Raw genomic sequence first — 16,123 nt, 5'->3', positions numbered from 1 at the left:
TTTTACTTATGTTAAGAAAGGTAGGGGTAGACCTAAAAAGACTTGGTTAGAAAATATTAGGAATGACCTTTCTTTATTAGATTTAAACGAGAATTTGACTTTTAATAGGACACAATGGAGAAAAAGGATTCATGTAGCCGACTCCACGTAGTGGGATAAAGGCTTGATGTTGTTATTGTTGTTCTAGGAAGGGAGAGATCAAATTGTAAGACTTGAATTGCGAGGATTCAACCGGGAGGAAAATTTTCAAGGATATATCAAACATTGAAGACCTGAAAGAGTTCAAAGTGGGTAAATTAGATTAAATTATTTTATGATTTTATTCATGTTTGTAATATTCTAAGTAACTAATAAAACTTTGTATGATATCTTATGATTTCATGGCTTTAAGAACAAAGTTTGAAAGTTTATGAAAAAGAGAAAATAGAAAAGAAAAAGAGAAACAAAAGACTATATATGCATGGAAGTAAAACAGATATAATAACAAGGAAAAGGTATTGAAAAACTTACAGGAGTTCACCTCCTTATGGTACTGGCTGGGGACGCCGTACTCGTGCACGTAAAAAGGAAAAGGAAAAAGGAAAGGTAAAATGGAAAAGGTTGTACTTTTGGGTGCTCCTGTGCAAATTAAATGGGAAAAGGAAATATCAAGATGGTTTTAAATGTTTAAAAGCAACATGATCGAATATGTATAAATTACCAAAATAAATGGAATAAAGTTAAGAAATGGTTGAATACATATTGAAGATTATAAGAGTATTGTAATTAAAAATAATTATTTAAATTGTTCAAATATTTACCCACTGAGTTTACTTAGTAAACTCAACCCACAAGTTTAAATGTTTCAGATAAATTTCTAAAGAAATAATAGCTGAAAGAGAAGAACATGCTTACAGAAGACGACGTGCAAATGATAACAGGTAATTTATATTTTGTGGTTAGTGGCTCTTTAATACAAATGAAGTAGTATAATGTTTAATGAATTTTATCGTCCGACTTTTCGTGCCCGCCTCGTTAGATCTAGCATCCGGGCCAGGTCGTGACATAGCTTTTATAAATTGCTTCTTTTTACCTGAATTTAGCCCAACAGTGCTTCTAATAAAAGTAGCTGTAATAAAAATCAAATCAGTTTAACATATTAAAATTTACTAGCACATTTAGTCCCAATTAAAAACAAATGTCATCGCAACGAAGCATGCACCACGACTGGACAGAGTTCTCCGAACTAGGTTTTCTGCACCATCACCAATCAATCAAAAGTTTGGGAATAAAGTAAACTCATTAAATTCCCCAACAAAAAAAAAAGTAAACTCATTAATGATGTGATACTAGTAGGAGTTACAAATAGAATTAACAGAGAAATTGTTTAGTTTGCAATTATAAATTTATTTTGATCATGCGAGGTAGGTTTAAGAATTGGAAACGTTGACTTGCTTAGGCCAAAGATTAGCAATTGAGATTAACCAAAACAATTCATTCCAAATTCAAAGAGAAGTCAAATGCGAAGTACAAATAATAAAAACCCAACGTTTAACAACGAGAATTTCACCTCGAGGCCGTCTCACTCAAAATGCGGTAGGCTTTAGCGGAGATAGACGATCCAAGCGATGAAGAGTATTACGACTATGGAGAGGAAGCCGGCGGTATTCGTCCACGGAGAGGTAGCCGTCGTAGGAGGAAGAGGTGGATGACCGATGATAATCCAATGGCGAGGTGGAAGGTGTTCTTCAATCGACCCAGCTAATTGGAGTCGGATGCGGTTGACGTAGGCTTCCACGATCTCGTCGAATTCCAGTTGTACGTCGAAGAAAGGGGATGCAAGGATGTCGGTTCGTCCTTGCTCATCAAATTGGAAGCCGTGGTCGATTCCCGGATCCGCCCTACATCCTTGGCGACAGAAGATCTTTCTTGAGGGAAGAAGAAGATTTGGTGCGGAGAGAGGGAACACTCGTAGTTGACAGTGGGGAGAGGAGAGGGGGCTGGCGGGATTTCCAAGGAGGAGGGAGAGTCTCGGCCAAGAGAAGGAAGGAGGCGGGTGGAGAAAATTAGGAGGGCTAGGTTAGTGAGGTGGCAAGTAATTTTATCAAAATCTGAAATTAATTTCAGATTCTAATAATTAGGAGGCAACAATTTGAAATTATTTTCAAATTTTCAAAGAGGATTAAAGAGGATTAATGCGCCATTAATAGGTATTGAATTCCGCCATGAAGACTTTCTAAATTTAGCTTTCCAAATTAGGAAAGTTTTCGAAATTTGAAATTCAACTTTCAAATTCGAAGCAACCGGATGAAGTGCTTGGCCGGGTGGATGGCTTCGCCGGAAGGATGCCGGTCGGATCCTTGATGGTGGCCGGCGGCGGGATCAAGGGTGGCCGGTGGCGGGATCAAGGGTGGCGGCACCTAATTGGGGAGAATTTGAGTTGAGGTGGGGAAAAGACTTGGTAGGGAAGAACAAAGAAAATGGACAACTACGAAATATGGGAATCAACCACGAATCGCGGACTCTTCCAACGATTGGTGGGTCTTGCAGATTGCTCCTCTTGAGCTCTCTCCTCTCTCAAGCACTCATGCAAGAAAAGTAGAATTACACATAGATTTCATTCAATAATTCATTAAACTCAAAATGATACAAGAGACCACTATATATAGGTCTCAACTCATACAAAGCGAAAGTACTAAATTGCCCACTGGGCTACAATGATAAAATAACTCCCCCACAGGGGTAAAATGGGAAAAACAGTAAATAAAACAAGACAAGAATAAAATACATCATGACATCAAAATCAAAAGTAAAGTCGCTGAATCGTGGCCGTCGATCTGCGGTTTCGCCGGCGATAAACATGTCGGTAGCGTCTGTTGATGTCCTCATCAATTAATATCATTAAAAGAGGTTCCATCTCAACAGTCTAGTTTTATTTCAGATAAATTCCAAATTTACATCAAGAAAACAATTAAACATTCTATCATCATTACATGATTCCGTGTCAACAGCCTAGTTTGATTTCAAATAATTGACCAATTCACGTTGAAATAAAAACAGCTGAATTATACAAATAATACATATCATTCACCCTTCAATACAACATTAAAAGAATTTTTATTGATGGGAACATTAGACTATCAATGCTGAAACATACCTGTCCATTCAGTTCATTTCCACAAAAGTACCTGAAAGGCCATATGAACTTTGAATAAGTCAAACAAATCCTTTCACACAAAACAGGGTTAGCTTCAAACGCATTATGCATAAAAGCATGGAAAACCTTTTATACTTTAATTTAATTGGCCGGAGTATATACACAAGTATAGCTACAAAATGTTTTTATTTCAGGAATGCTGATATCTTGATAAGTAAAGAATAGTATGACTAAATGCATTATAAAAGGTCCATGTCATTGAGCAAGCATGCCATCACATACACATGTATATTCCGTAGGGAGCAAGTACTTACTGATGGGAAAAGAAAGACTGGGAAAATTTACATACCTGCAAACTCAAAATATTTACAAGTATAAAATTGCAAAAATTAAAAATAAATAATCATTTAAAATGGCATCTAAAAATAATAAAATATTATGATTCTTTTATACATAACAGATGGCAAGTTAATTAATCTTCAGATAAGTGCCAATAAATTAACCTATATTAATAACATATAAAAAATAAAACAACAACATTAAGCCTTTATCCCACTGGGTGGGGTCAGCCACATTAATCTTTTTCTCCAATGTGTCCTAGTAAGAGTCAAATTCTCATTTAAATCTAATAAAAAATGTCAATTATAATGCTTTCTAACCAAGTCTTTTTAGGTTTATCTCTATCATTTTTAACATAGGCCAAATCTAATGCATCTACTCTCCTAATCAGGTCGTCGGAAAGCCAACACTTTATGTGACCAAATCATCAAAGGTGGCTCTCTCTAATCTTATCTGTCATTGGAGCTACTCCAACCTCTTCACATATATACACGTTTCGCATTTTGTCTCTAAGAGTGAAGTCACTCATCCACCTGAGCCCTCATCTCTGCAACACTTAACTTAATTTTATGCTTCTATTTTAATGGCCAATATTTTGCACCATAAAATATTGCAAGTCTCACCATCATCTTATAGAATTTTCCCTTAACTTTAATGGGTACTTTTCTATCACACAAAAGGCCCAATGTATTCCTCCACTTCAACCATCCAACATGAATTCTACTAATAATATCCCCATCTATTTCACCATCATTTGAACAATTGACTCGAGATACCTAAAATATGTACTCTTTTTAATGACTTGATCACTCAAAGTTACAATCGCCCTACTAGATCTATTAAAATTACACTCCATGCATTCGGTTTTAGATTTACTCAAACGAAAACCTTTAGAATCTAAGGTTGACCTCTATAATTCAAGTTTTCCTGCAACACCCTCTCTAGTTTTATCAAATAGAAGAATATCATCAACAAAATAGCATACATTAGGGTACATCCTCTTGCAAATATCTAGTAAGAACATCCAAATAAAATGTTTGTAAGAAATTTTTGCTGCAAAGGAGTATATGTTTTGCAAGTTGATTGGATATATATCATAAGATTGAGAAGATAATTATCTCTCAGCGGCATTAGCGTGTCCAAATTGATATTAACCACTAGATTTTCCAATGCATCACCGACTTTCACTTACCACTGCAAAATGTAAAACTTGACAATTGTCAATTGGTGATGTAGGTTCAGAGAATAAAGCACATTTTTAGTAACAATGTGACGCGCAATTTTGTATGTACTTGTCAGAACATCTACTATACCACATAAAACTAATAATATCACAATCATGAGATACACAGTATGATTTCTTCTCAAGAATTTCTAACTCCATATCTTTCTTCTATAACCTGTAGCAACTAAAAGATTTAAAAAAAAAAAAAAAAACTCTTTACAAGAAAGTTGAAATAGTCGCTATTAAAATTGTTAACATAAACAAAGGTATATTAATAAGCTTATGTAGGCAACTCCCATTCATTTCATTGTTGTGGTCAAATGAATACACCTCGCTCTAGCTTAATATGCTATATTTTAGGGTTATAAATAACCATACGAGTTAAATCACTTTTTTTGCACATGGGTGTCAACCAAATATACATGACAGGCAAATCAGTGAAGGTCGCCAAACTTGATAAATAGCTGGAAACTTCAATTTCTAGTGATCCTTCGTACATTTTGGCATTCCACATCTCATGATGAACTTTGAAGATATAATTAACTGCCCAAAATTTTACCGACATCCAGATCTCCAAAACACATTAGGAAAATGATAGAAAACAGCCATCACAAGTGCAGAATTTGCTGAATTTCAGAGAAATTCAGCAAATTTGATGCAGAAATTCCAAACTTAGTAGAGAAAGCAGCAAGATAAAATATCCAATTCAGCAAAACAATAAGGAAAATAGCAAACGATATAAGAATCTTCAATTTGAAAGGAAGATCCAACTCTCCAAAACTCTAGCTAAATACTAAAGCCCAAACACCACACAAGAGATCTCAAATTCAGCCTCCAAAATTCAAGATAACTCTAACCCTAGCCAAAAGTAATTAAAGTAAAAGAAAAATTACATAATCCCTAAACAGCCCTAATTCAAATTTTCCCTCCAATACAAAGCTTAATTAGTGAGTAGGCCCTACCACACTAGCCACCCCCCCTCTCTCTCTTCCTGGTTCCCCCCCCCCCCCCCCCGGCCCGCCGTTTATAGCATTGAACCGGTCCAGGATGGACCAGTTCAGCCGGCCCTAAGCCGGCCTAACATAAAACCGTTGCACTCTAGATTCATTATACATTTATTCTTCAATTATGAACAATGAAATGACAAAAAGGAAGAAAAGCATGAGAAGAAGCACGATATAATTTAAATTTAGAACATAATATGGATTTCATTGATCATTTCACTGCCTTACCCCATGAAATCATTCTTCTTTGAGACACTCATCCCACAACATAGAACCACGCCCAACTAAGAAAAAACATAAACCGATACAAGAATAACACAGATCATGCTCTCCCCGACAATAGCAAGCCAACTGAATCGCATAAACTTAAAAATAATGAGTATGATCATTTCAGAGCCACTACTCCAACCAACCATGCGCAATGGAATCACAACCTTGTCAAGAATTTCCAGAATAGATCAAAGAAGAGCTTGCGGGAGGTTATATCGGTAAACAGACAAACCCCATGGTGAAGGATAATCTAATTTATCGCGGTTTCTTTATCATTTTCCATGTGCAAAGGCTCGGTACAATTTTCAGAGGTAAAAATAGTAAAAGATTCAAGAAATGCAGCCATAAACATGGGAAACTAATCAGTGCAAATCCAATAAGATGACCTCTAAAGGAAAACAATACCTGACAATCTTCTCCAGGTAGTCCGATACCACGATTTGCCAGTATGGCCCGAGAGCAGCGGTGCCCTCGACCACCACGATAAGTTGTTTCTCCGCCATCTCCTCCTCAAAGCACCGCAAGAAGCTTCTCCACCGCCAGGGATCACCGGAGCCACCAAAGGCCCGCTACTTCGACGACCACGTCCGTTGTTCGGGCCGGCCGTGAATGAAAGCCTTAAGCAGTTCCCACGAGAAAACTTCAAGTCTCGGTTGCGGTTACGGTCTCTTCGGTTGCAGGTGGTGGGCTGCTCAGCCGCTTTTTTTCCTTTTCTTTTTCTAAAGAGGAGGATTTTTTATTAGTCCCTCTTTGGATGGGCGTTTTAATAGAAATTTTTTTTAGGAATTTTTTTTTTTTATTTCTCTGTTGAAAAACTTTATTTTCTTAATCATTATTTTTAAAATTATCTTTTACAAAAGAAGAGAAAGAACAAATCAAACCTCAATTTTTTTATTTAGCTTTTACTTTAAGTAAAAAAGTGTTTTAGAAAAAGATGTTTATAAAAAGAAGTTTAATAAAATGGAGTTTCAACAATAATATGTTGTTTGTGTAATATTTTTTAAGTGCTTATTAATACTTGAAAGCAGAATTAAATTGTTTGTTTATGGGTTTAGCTTTAGCAATTTTATTATAAAAGACTAAATTATCCATACTTAAATTTTAAATATATGTCATTAAATTTTTTTTATTTTACAAGGCAAAATTTACATAAATTCACATATATAACTCTCTAAGAAAAATAAAATTTTCTAATAACTTATAATATCAAAAGTTTGCATTATTAACTTATAGTTTCTTAACATATAGCATAATTTTTACTACAAATAAAATAAAACTAAATTATATTACTTTATTATTATACTTACAGTATTTTGTTTTTATTTATTCTATTAAAAAAAATTCACCTGCAACCATACAAATATATTTATGTTGTAAACAAATAAAGCAATTTCATAATTTGAGAGCAGTAATTGAGTAACATCGAAGTTTTATTACGTCCTCTGACCGGACGAAAATCTATGTTCGGTCAAAGGATTGTTACTCGATTTTTGCTCGGTATTTGGTCGGTATTGCTATGTATTGTTTGATAATAACGAGGAATACCACTCTGGGAAGACCAATACCGAGTAAGACCAAGTAATACCGAGCAATACCGAGTAATACAAAAAAATACCGAGTTTTTTCTAGAAAAAACTCGGTATTTTTTTGTATTACTCGGTATTGCTCGGTATTAGGTATTTTGTCTTCACATAATGATATTTCTCGTTATTATTGGTATTGCTCGATATTTCTCGTTTTGTGCCTGCAATCTTAGTGCCGGCCGAACGTAGCTCTATGTACGTTCACCGGACCAAATAAAAATTCGAGTAACATCACCTCCAGAATTCGAATTCTGGTGGAGTAACGTCACTTTGATTAACCAGGTACCGATGAGCAAGCCATTACTGCTTTGAAACAACAGAACCAGAATATGTCCTACTTCATACCAAGCTCATTGTTCGGACAATACTTCAGACATTAAAAAAAAAATTACTACAATTGAACTACTTTACACTCTGAACAGATTGATCATTGAACCTTCCAGATATTCATAACGAATTTATATGAGCATCATTCAGAGTTCAGACGCAAAACTCACACTCAGTGCAAGTTAACCAAACAAGAATACAAGATAGTAATAAACAGCATGCGTTTCATGCTAATAACAGAATGATTACAAATTCATAAATTTACACATAAAATTGTTCTAAATTTTACATGAATAAAAATCCAACCATTGCACATCACAGCGATTGACAAATATTTTACAATTACTTTTCTAAATAAATCATTAACATGCATGTCATCATCTCCATTGGGTTCCTATTAGAGAAAAATATAAACAAATATTTCAAATTTTTGTATGAAATAGTTTGGAAATCATAATCACAAAAATTAATTTGCATATTCATTATACCTACTACAGTTGTATAATTCAAATGCAATTTTCTCTCTGAGTTCAATCATTTCATTAAAACTTTCGCCATCACCAAACTCTACTTCGACATCTCACACATTACTTTGTTCAACTTGTTCTCCTGCTATGCATTGATATGTCTCTCTGGATGAATAAAATTTTCATTAACGTCACAGTCAAAAAAATTCTGGATCATTTCGTGATATATGTCACCGAATATAATTATGCAATCACATGGTAGCAACAACAATAAGACGCTACTTATTAAAGTTATAATTTGGCATATCTCTTAATATTCCTCATTTCTTTTTCCATACTCTAAACGCTCGTTCAATTACACTTCTTAGTGAGGAATGTCTACTATTAAAAAGCTCCTCATGTCCCCTTATCGTTCTACCACTTTTTCTAAAATATGATATATGATTTCTTGTCTCCAAGTACGGCTTTAAATATCCCCTTTGAAGAGGGTAGCCAACATCAACTAAGTAGAACTTTCCTGTTATCAAATTTGTTAATTAGTATACAGTATAAAAGAATCAATAAAAATAATTATTACTTTTATAAATTATGAATACAGAAGGTGGTGCAAGAAAATTATATCTTGGATCCATCACCACATGTTGAAAAATAAGCGCATCATGTGCCGAGCCCTTCCAATCAGGTGCAACAAACGCAAAGCACATGTTGAAATCATATGCAGCCATTATATTTTTGTGTTGGTGAATGATGGTGTCTAATATAAGAAAATTGTTCTTCAACATGTGTGCCATCAATAACACTAATGCAATCTTTAAAATATGGCATGTATCATGTACCATTCACAATTTCTGTTGGAATATCATGGAAAAACTTATCTACATGTTCAATTATCTCCATGGATAACCTAACTAATGCTTGTAAACCATTATTAAAAGACCTACTAATCATCTTTGTAGAGTGTTGAAATTGTTCATATGTTGATCTAATACTCTCATTATGTCGCAAAATGAAAAAAGTTATCGCAAGTACCTCTCTACTAGTAGTTATGTGAGATCCATGTAAACCATACGATGATCTCAACAAAGAAAGCAAGTTCATAAAAATAACTTGTGACATTCGGAACATATTATGAAATATGTTTGAATGACCATGCAATAACTCATTCACCCATTTATCCCAAGTTTGGCCTGATGTCATGCAATGACTCTTACAAACATATAATGCATATAATCATGAATTACACATGTTGTTGTATGTAATATACGAGTAAATTCAATCACTCTTTTACGCTCATGAACATCTGACATGTCATCAAGAACTTCTTCTTCCACAAAATTTACTGAATCCTCTGACATGATTGACATGAACAAGTAAAAATGATACATATTAACAAATGGTATCTAATAATAGATATAGGGATACTTTATACTAAAAACAGAATCAGTAATAGCATATCATGAGATTAAAAAGAAGACAGTTTAAATTATTATTATTTGAATACATGCCATAAGCTTTTCTCGTACAGTACTGATCTTTTGGAGTGAGAAGATTTTCATATTTTATATGGAAATCATTATATTCAAAGATGGAAAATTTTTCTTATAACACAAAATCTCTAGCAGTTCTACCAAATTTTAACTCCATTGCATTAAAATTCATCTTACATGTACTAGACAGAAATCCCAAATCAGAATAGAACAAATTCAAGCAAACTCATTATTTGGAAATAATGTAATTTTTTGAAATAAGTCATAGTATGCAAGATTCTCATCAAAGCAGGCCAAAATCTCATCAAAGTATGTTTGCTGCCTATTCATCGAGTTCAGATGACAAAAACTATTTAACATAGACTTGACTCAACGTTTAAAGTTGCCACGGTTACTTGATATTTAACTGGGTAAATGAAATCACACAACCCCCACCGATGCTTAGCTTGGTTGGTGGGCGTGCTCAGTTGGGAACCCCTCATCCAGAGTTCAACTCCCTCGAGCGGCAGTCGCCCCTAAAGTGGAATCCCAAAGCGCCAGTTGCGGGTACAATGGCGTGGCTGGTCCGGTAGGTTGGCCGGGGTTTACGGGCTGCCAAGTGCGATCGACGAAGCCAAGCATGAAAGCGAACGATTCTTCGATTCTTGGTAAAAAAAAAATCACACAACCCTATTTGTCCGGACAATTGAATGAGGTCATTGCAAATTTTTTCCAAAATTAAAAAAAAAGTATAATAATACCAACTTGGCATGGTTTAAAAATCAACAAAAAATCTCCACATCGTATAACAGCAAATACGAAATAAATTGTATTTTAAAATTTTAATACAAATAAATTAAATGCTTCTAACTGGAAAACAACTCTCTTTTTTTCACTTGTAATTGATCAATTGAATTTGTTCTTTTCATTTACAGCAATATATATATACATTGCATCCTTCATTGCATGTACAACTATGATTAGTAAACTTAATCTCACAAACAATAGCAACTCGGAAAAAAAAATGTTGCTTAGTAATGTTATAGTAGTATGAACAGACCTTTAGACCAACATAATGTAATACATAGAATTTTAACACCGAGCATAATATTAACAAATAAGTTGCAACTTAATTAAGTACATGAACAATTAAGAAAGCAATTGAACATAATTATATCTAGAACAGTGGTAACAAAAAGTTTCAACCTAAACAAACACAATAGACAAAAATGTTATAACAAAAACTAGACACATGAACATCAACTACAAGAACATAAAATCTCCTTCGATAGATTATTATTAACATTAATTTCTATCAAATCGCCTTTGAAGCCACCATAATCTTCTTTTGATGGGTATTCCGATGAATATCTCTTTGTAATTTTTATCTTTGAAGTATTATGTGGCAAAGTCATATAACTCAAAATCATCAAATATATTAGAAATTTAGATATCTCTTTTAAAACCTCAAGGATAGTAAATGTTTTGCTTTTGTCATTTGATGTACTTATGGCATAACTTATAGATTTGGTAGCATCTACGAGATCCTCAACATGATTTAGAAAAAGTTACCTAGTTTTTTACTTAGGAGTTCTAACTCTTTTTTTTCTACACAAGAATGTGGCACTTTATTGTGATATTTGTGAATCGTAGTTGCATGTATGGTCATTTGTAGTAGTATGTGGAAGATGTGTTTATTCATCTTGAGTATAGTCTTCTTCAAATGAGATTGTGTGATTCTGAGTAAGTACACCATAACTAGGAATCAAAGACTTTGTTACAATAATACGACTGAACATAAGATCTAATTTCTTTTCTAATTATGATGGTATTCCATTGTAACAAAACTTCTTCGCATTTAACATAACCTAAAGAACAATAAATGAGTAAATATGAATCATGTGTTATGTTACATAAGAGTTAGTTTGAATTTAGAATATAAAGTGAATAACTTCGAATTTGAAAGTTATTTTTAATTTTTCATTCCACCAATCATTAAAAACATCAACTATTTTTTTATTGAATTCCATCCAATTTTAGTATATCCTTGCAACAAATCTTTCCATAGCTTTCAGTTCTTCTTTAATTGGTCCCACTTATTTTTAAGTTGGGTTCGATCATAAGTTCTTCCAGTGCATTCATTGAAATATTTAAGTAGGTTTTTCCGGCCTTATTTAGTAAAATGCATAGTTGCTCTATTCCCCCATTCTATTTTTCTTATATAGATCTCACAATAAATTAAAATAGTATATGTGTCCCATGTTTCAGGTGCATATCCTTCTTTTTGGATACCCATCTAGAGTTAAGAAAAAAGTAATAGTAAGATGGTAGTATTATTTACTGTGATGCTTATTTTAATGGTTTAGAGAATTGATAATTGTAGGGTACTGGTTATGTAAATGATATAGAGAACTTCTCGGATGTAAGAAGCATTTATAGCCTTTAAACAATAAGAAAAGTGACTCTGAATATCCTCATCAAATATATATTAGGATATAACCTCCTCAGCATATGTTTAAAATAATATAATTATTTGTACTATGTTAATTAAACCAATAAATTTTTTATAAGATAATATATATTGTACCATTTTGTGACTCATGATACTTTAAACTAATATTTTATTTCTAAGAAAAAAAGTTTTTCATAAACATTTCAAAACAATGGTGGATGTGATTATGAAAAACCTAAAGTATAACATGACAATTATTGCATTTGGCCAAGGTTCATAAATGTTGATTGCAATTTGAATATTTTAGTAATATAATAAAAAATTCTAATAGAAATAGTGTATAGAATAGGGCTTTTACATGTCGTAAAAGAAAAATTGTATAGCTTACGTGTATTGTGAAATGGAGTTAAAATGTTAGATGCATAAAAGTTATGTAATTTTTAGCTAAGTAGTGATTAGGGTTCCTTAGAAGATTCAAAAAAAAAAAAAAAACAAATTAACAGTGAGGTCGAAGAAGAAGTAGCTGAAAATATTTAGGGTAAGGCAACCACCTGAAGCAATGGTTGAAAGTTGAAGGAGCTGCCGATCGGAAGAAATTAGGTTTAACCACTTGAAATAAGAAGAAGAATAAACCATAAGGTGGGTTTGTGTTGATGAGGGATGGTAGGGACGTCGGATTCAGGTAGAAGGTTAGGCCGTCAATGTCGACGAAGGCTATAAATATTTGCCTGAACCGATATGCATCATGCTACTTGGCAGCTACCATGGTCGAGCAGGAGAAATGCAGCGAGGTTAAGCCTCAGCATGCGAAGAACATGCGAGTTGGGAGTACTTCAGATGGAGCGATATCAGAAGAAAGAAAGGTAACTTCTCATGTGACCTGATGAATAAGAAGAAGGTTGCAAATGTCAGATTCGACATGCGAATGTGGATGGGTTAAATCAGACATTTTGTATTTAATACACTGATTTGTGAACGAAGAAGATAATATGAAAAAAAATTTGTGACTATATAATAAATGATGCTTATTATAAAGTAATTACGGTTAAGTTTTATTTCCAAATATTTAGCAGTAACTAATTTTGGCGTATTAAAATGAAAAATGGAGGAAATAAATCTAATCAAATGAGTCCTTAACTAAGCTAATTTAATATGTAAGTTATTTGGTTGATAGTTTACACTCCCAAACAACAAATTAAGATGGGTTGCATGCATACTCCAATATGTCAATATCATAGCTCAATCAAGCTCAATCTTAATAGGGAATGTTAAAGGTACACTCATCGAAAACCAAGGTGCACTCGCTAGGGATATAAAAACTACTCGTTACGCGACAAGTGAGCACTTATGGTGTAGGTACTCGTCATGTGAACACTTGATCAATGATGGTCAAAGAATAAATTATTCCTGAACATATATTGGGCGACACGCCTTTTTTAAATGAATATGTACTTTCCATTGTATTTATTGTGGTCTCATAATCCTATAAATAAATGGTCATATGAAAATTTTAGGAGAGCGGGAGGAAGGCATTTGGGAGCACTTAGATTTAATAATTATACTTAGAATCTCTTTCCTTCTCAATATATCATTTTTTCTCTTTTTATCTATCAATAGTTTTATTGTGAGCCTTGCAAGTCTTAGAAGTAAGGTCTTTATATCACCCAGAGATATATTTGGATTCTTATTCAATATCCTAAAAGGTGTGGTGAGCTTGTATTGATGCTAGGGACTTAAAATCGAGTGTTGCAAGAAATAGAGTGGTATACCATAGAAGTTGCAAATATTTGAGGAACTCGCCGAAGGCACTTAGCAAGGGACTCATCACGTGCACACATCAAAGGATTAACGACCACTTGTCATCCGGATAATGAACACTCGTCACTCATCACTAAGTGAGTGAACAATGTTAACTTGTCACTTGGCAGTTGAACACTCATCATTTGTCACTAAGCATGTGAACACATCACTTTTCACTCGACGAGTGAACACTCATCACCTAGCATTTGAGCACCCATCACTCTTCGGGTGAACACTTAGTAGAATCAAACATAAAAATAAGGTAAACTCATTCCTTATATATATGTAGGAAAATTTGAAATTAGTTGAATCTAAAAACTCAAAAGTTAATTTTTTGACCAACTCCAAATAAGAAAGCTGACGATCGGAAGAAATTAGTTTTAACCACTTTTTTTTTTAATTTTTTATTATTATTTTTTCTTAGGTTTAACCCTCTTGAAATAAGAAGAAGAATAAACCATAAGGTGGGATTGTGTTGATGAGTGATGGTAGGGACGTCGGATTAAGGTAGAAGGTTAGGCTACAATGTCGATGAAAGCTGGAAATGTTTGCCTGAACCGATATGAATCAGACTACTTGGCGGCTGCCGTGGTCGAGCAGGATAAATGCAGCGGGGTTAAGCCTCAGCATGAGAAGAACATGCGAGTTGGGAGTACCCCGAATGGAGCGATATCAGAAGAAAGAAAGGTAACTTATAGTGTGACCTGATGAATAAGAAGAATGTCGCAAATGTCAGATTCGACATGCGAATGTGGATGGGTTAAATCAGACATTTTGCATTTAATACACTAATTTGTGAACGAATAAGAGAATATGAAAAAAAAAATTGTGACTATATAATAAATGATGTTTATTATAAAGTAGTTACAGTTAAGTTTTATTTCCAAATATTTAACAGTAACTAATTTTGGTGTATTAAAATGAAAATTGGAGGAAATAAATCTAATCAAATGAGGCCTTAACTAAGCTAATTTAATATGTAAGTTATTTGGTTGATAGTTTACACTCCCAAACAACAAATTAAGATGGGTTGCATGCATACTCCAATATGTCAATATCATAGCTCATCAAGCTCAATCTTAATAGGGAATGTTAAAGGTACACTCATCGAAAACCAAGGTGTACTTGCTAGGGATATAAAAACTACTCGTTACACCACAAGTGAGCACTTATGGTGTAGGTACTCGTCATGTGAACACTTGATCAATGATGGTCAAAGAATGAATTATTTCTAAACATATATTTGGCGACACGCCTTTTATAAATGAATATGTTCTTTCCATAATATTTATTGTGGTCTCATAATCCTATAAATAAAAGGTCATAAGGCAATTTTAGGAGAGCAGGAGGAAGTCATTTGGGAGCACTTAGATTTAATAATTCAATACTTAGAATCTTTTTCCCTCTCAATGTATCATTTTTTCTCTTTTTATCTATGATCAATAGTTATAATGTGAGCCTTGCAAGTCTTAGAAGTAAGGTCTTTATATCACCCAGAGATATATTTGGATCCTTATTCAATATCCTAAAAGGTGTGGTGAGCTTGTATTGATGCTAGGGACTGAAAATCGAGTGTTGCAAGAAATAGAGTGGTAGACCATAGAAGTTGCAAATATTTGAGGAACTCACCGAAGGCACTTAGCAAGGGACTTATCAAGTGCATGCATCAAAGGATTAACGATCACTTGTCACCCGGATAACGAACACTCGCCACTCATCACTAGGTGAGTGAACAATGTTAACTTGTCACTTAGCAGTTGAACAATAGAGTGGTAGACCATAGAAGTTGCAAATATTTGAGGAACTCACCGAAGGCACTTAGCAAGGGACTTATCAAGTGCATGCATCAAAGGATTAACGATCACTTGTCACCCGGATAACGAACACTCGCCACTCATCACTAGGTGAGTGAACAATGTTAACTTGTCACTTAGCAGTTGAACACTCTGTTTTGATTGAAAAATATATTTAAATATATATATAATTTTGAAAAATATTTAATTATTTTTGGGAGTATTAAATTCAAACTTTAATTTTGAAATCTAACACAACAT

General features: G+C 33.8%; 1 protein-coding gene across 1 annotated transcript in view; it reads right to left on the bottom strand.

The window, feature by feature from the left end:
- Positions 1-6,715, bottom strand: part of LOC110115011 (mediator of RNA polymerase II transcription subunit 25) — a gene marked incomplete at its 3' end in the record, with an annotated part of 74,815 nt that extends 68,100 nt beyond the window's left edge. The window contains 2 exon segments of the mRNA XM_020848099.1: positions 3,137-3,167; positions 6,380-6,715. Of these exon segments, the coding sequence (XP_020703758.1) occupies positions 3,137-3,167; positions 6,380-6,477 (129 nt within the window).
- Positions 6,716-16,123: the final 9,408 nt, after the last annotated feature.

This window comes from Dendrobium catenatum, unplaced genomic scaffold, assembly GCF_001605985.2.
Source record: "Dendrobium catenatum unplaced genomic scaffold, ASM160598v2 fragScaff_scaffold_1557, whole genome shotgun sequence".
Taxonomy (NCBI): domain Eukaryota; kingdom Viridiplantae; phylum Streptophyta; class Magnoliopsida; order Asparagales; family Orchidaceae; genus Dendrobium; species Dendrobium catenatum.
Note: the sequence above shows the minus strand (reverse complement) of the source record. Positions and strands in the feature narration are given on the sequence as shown.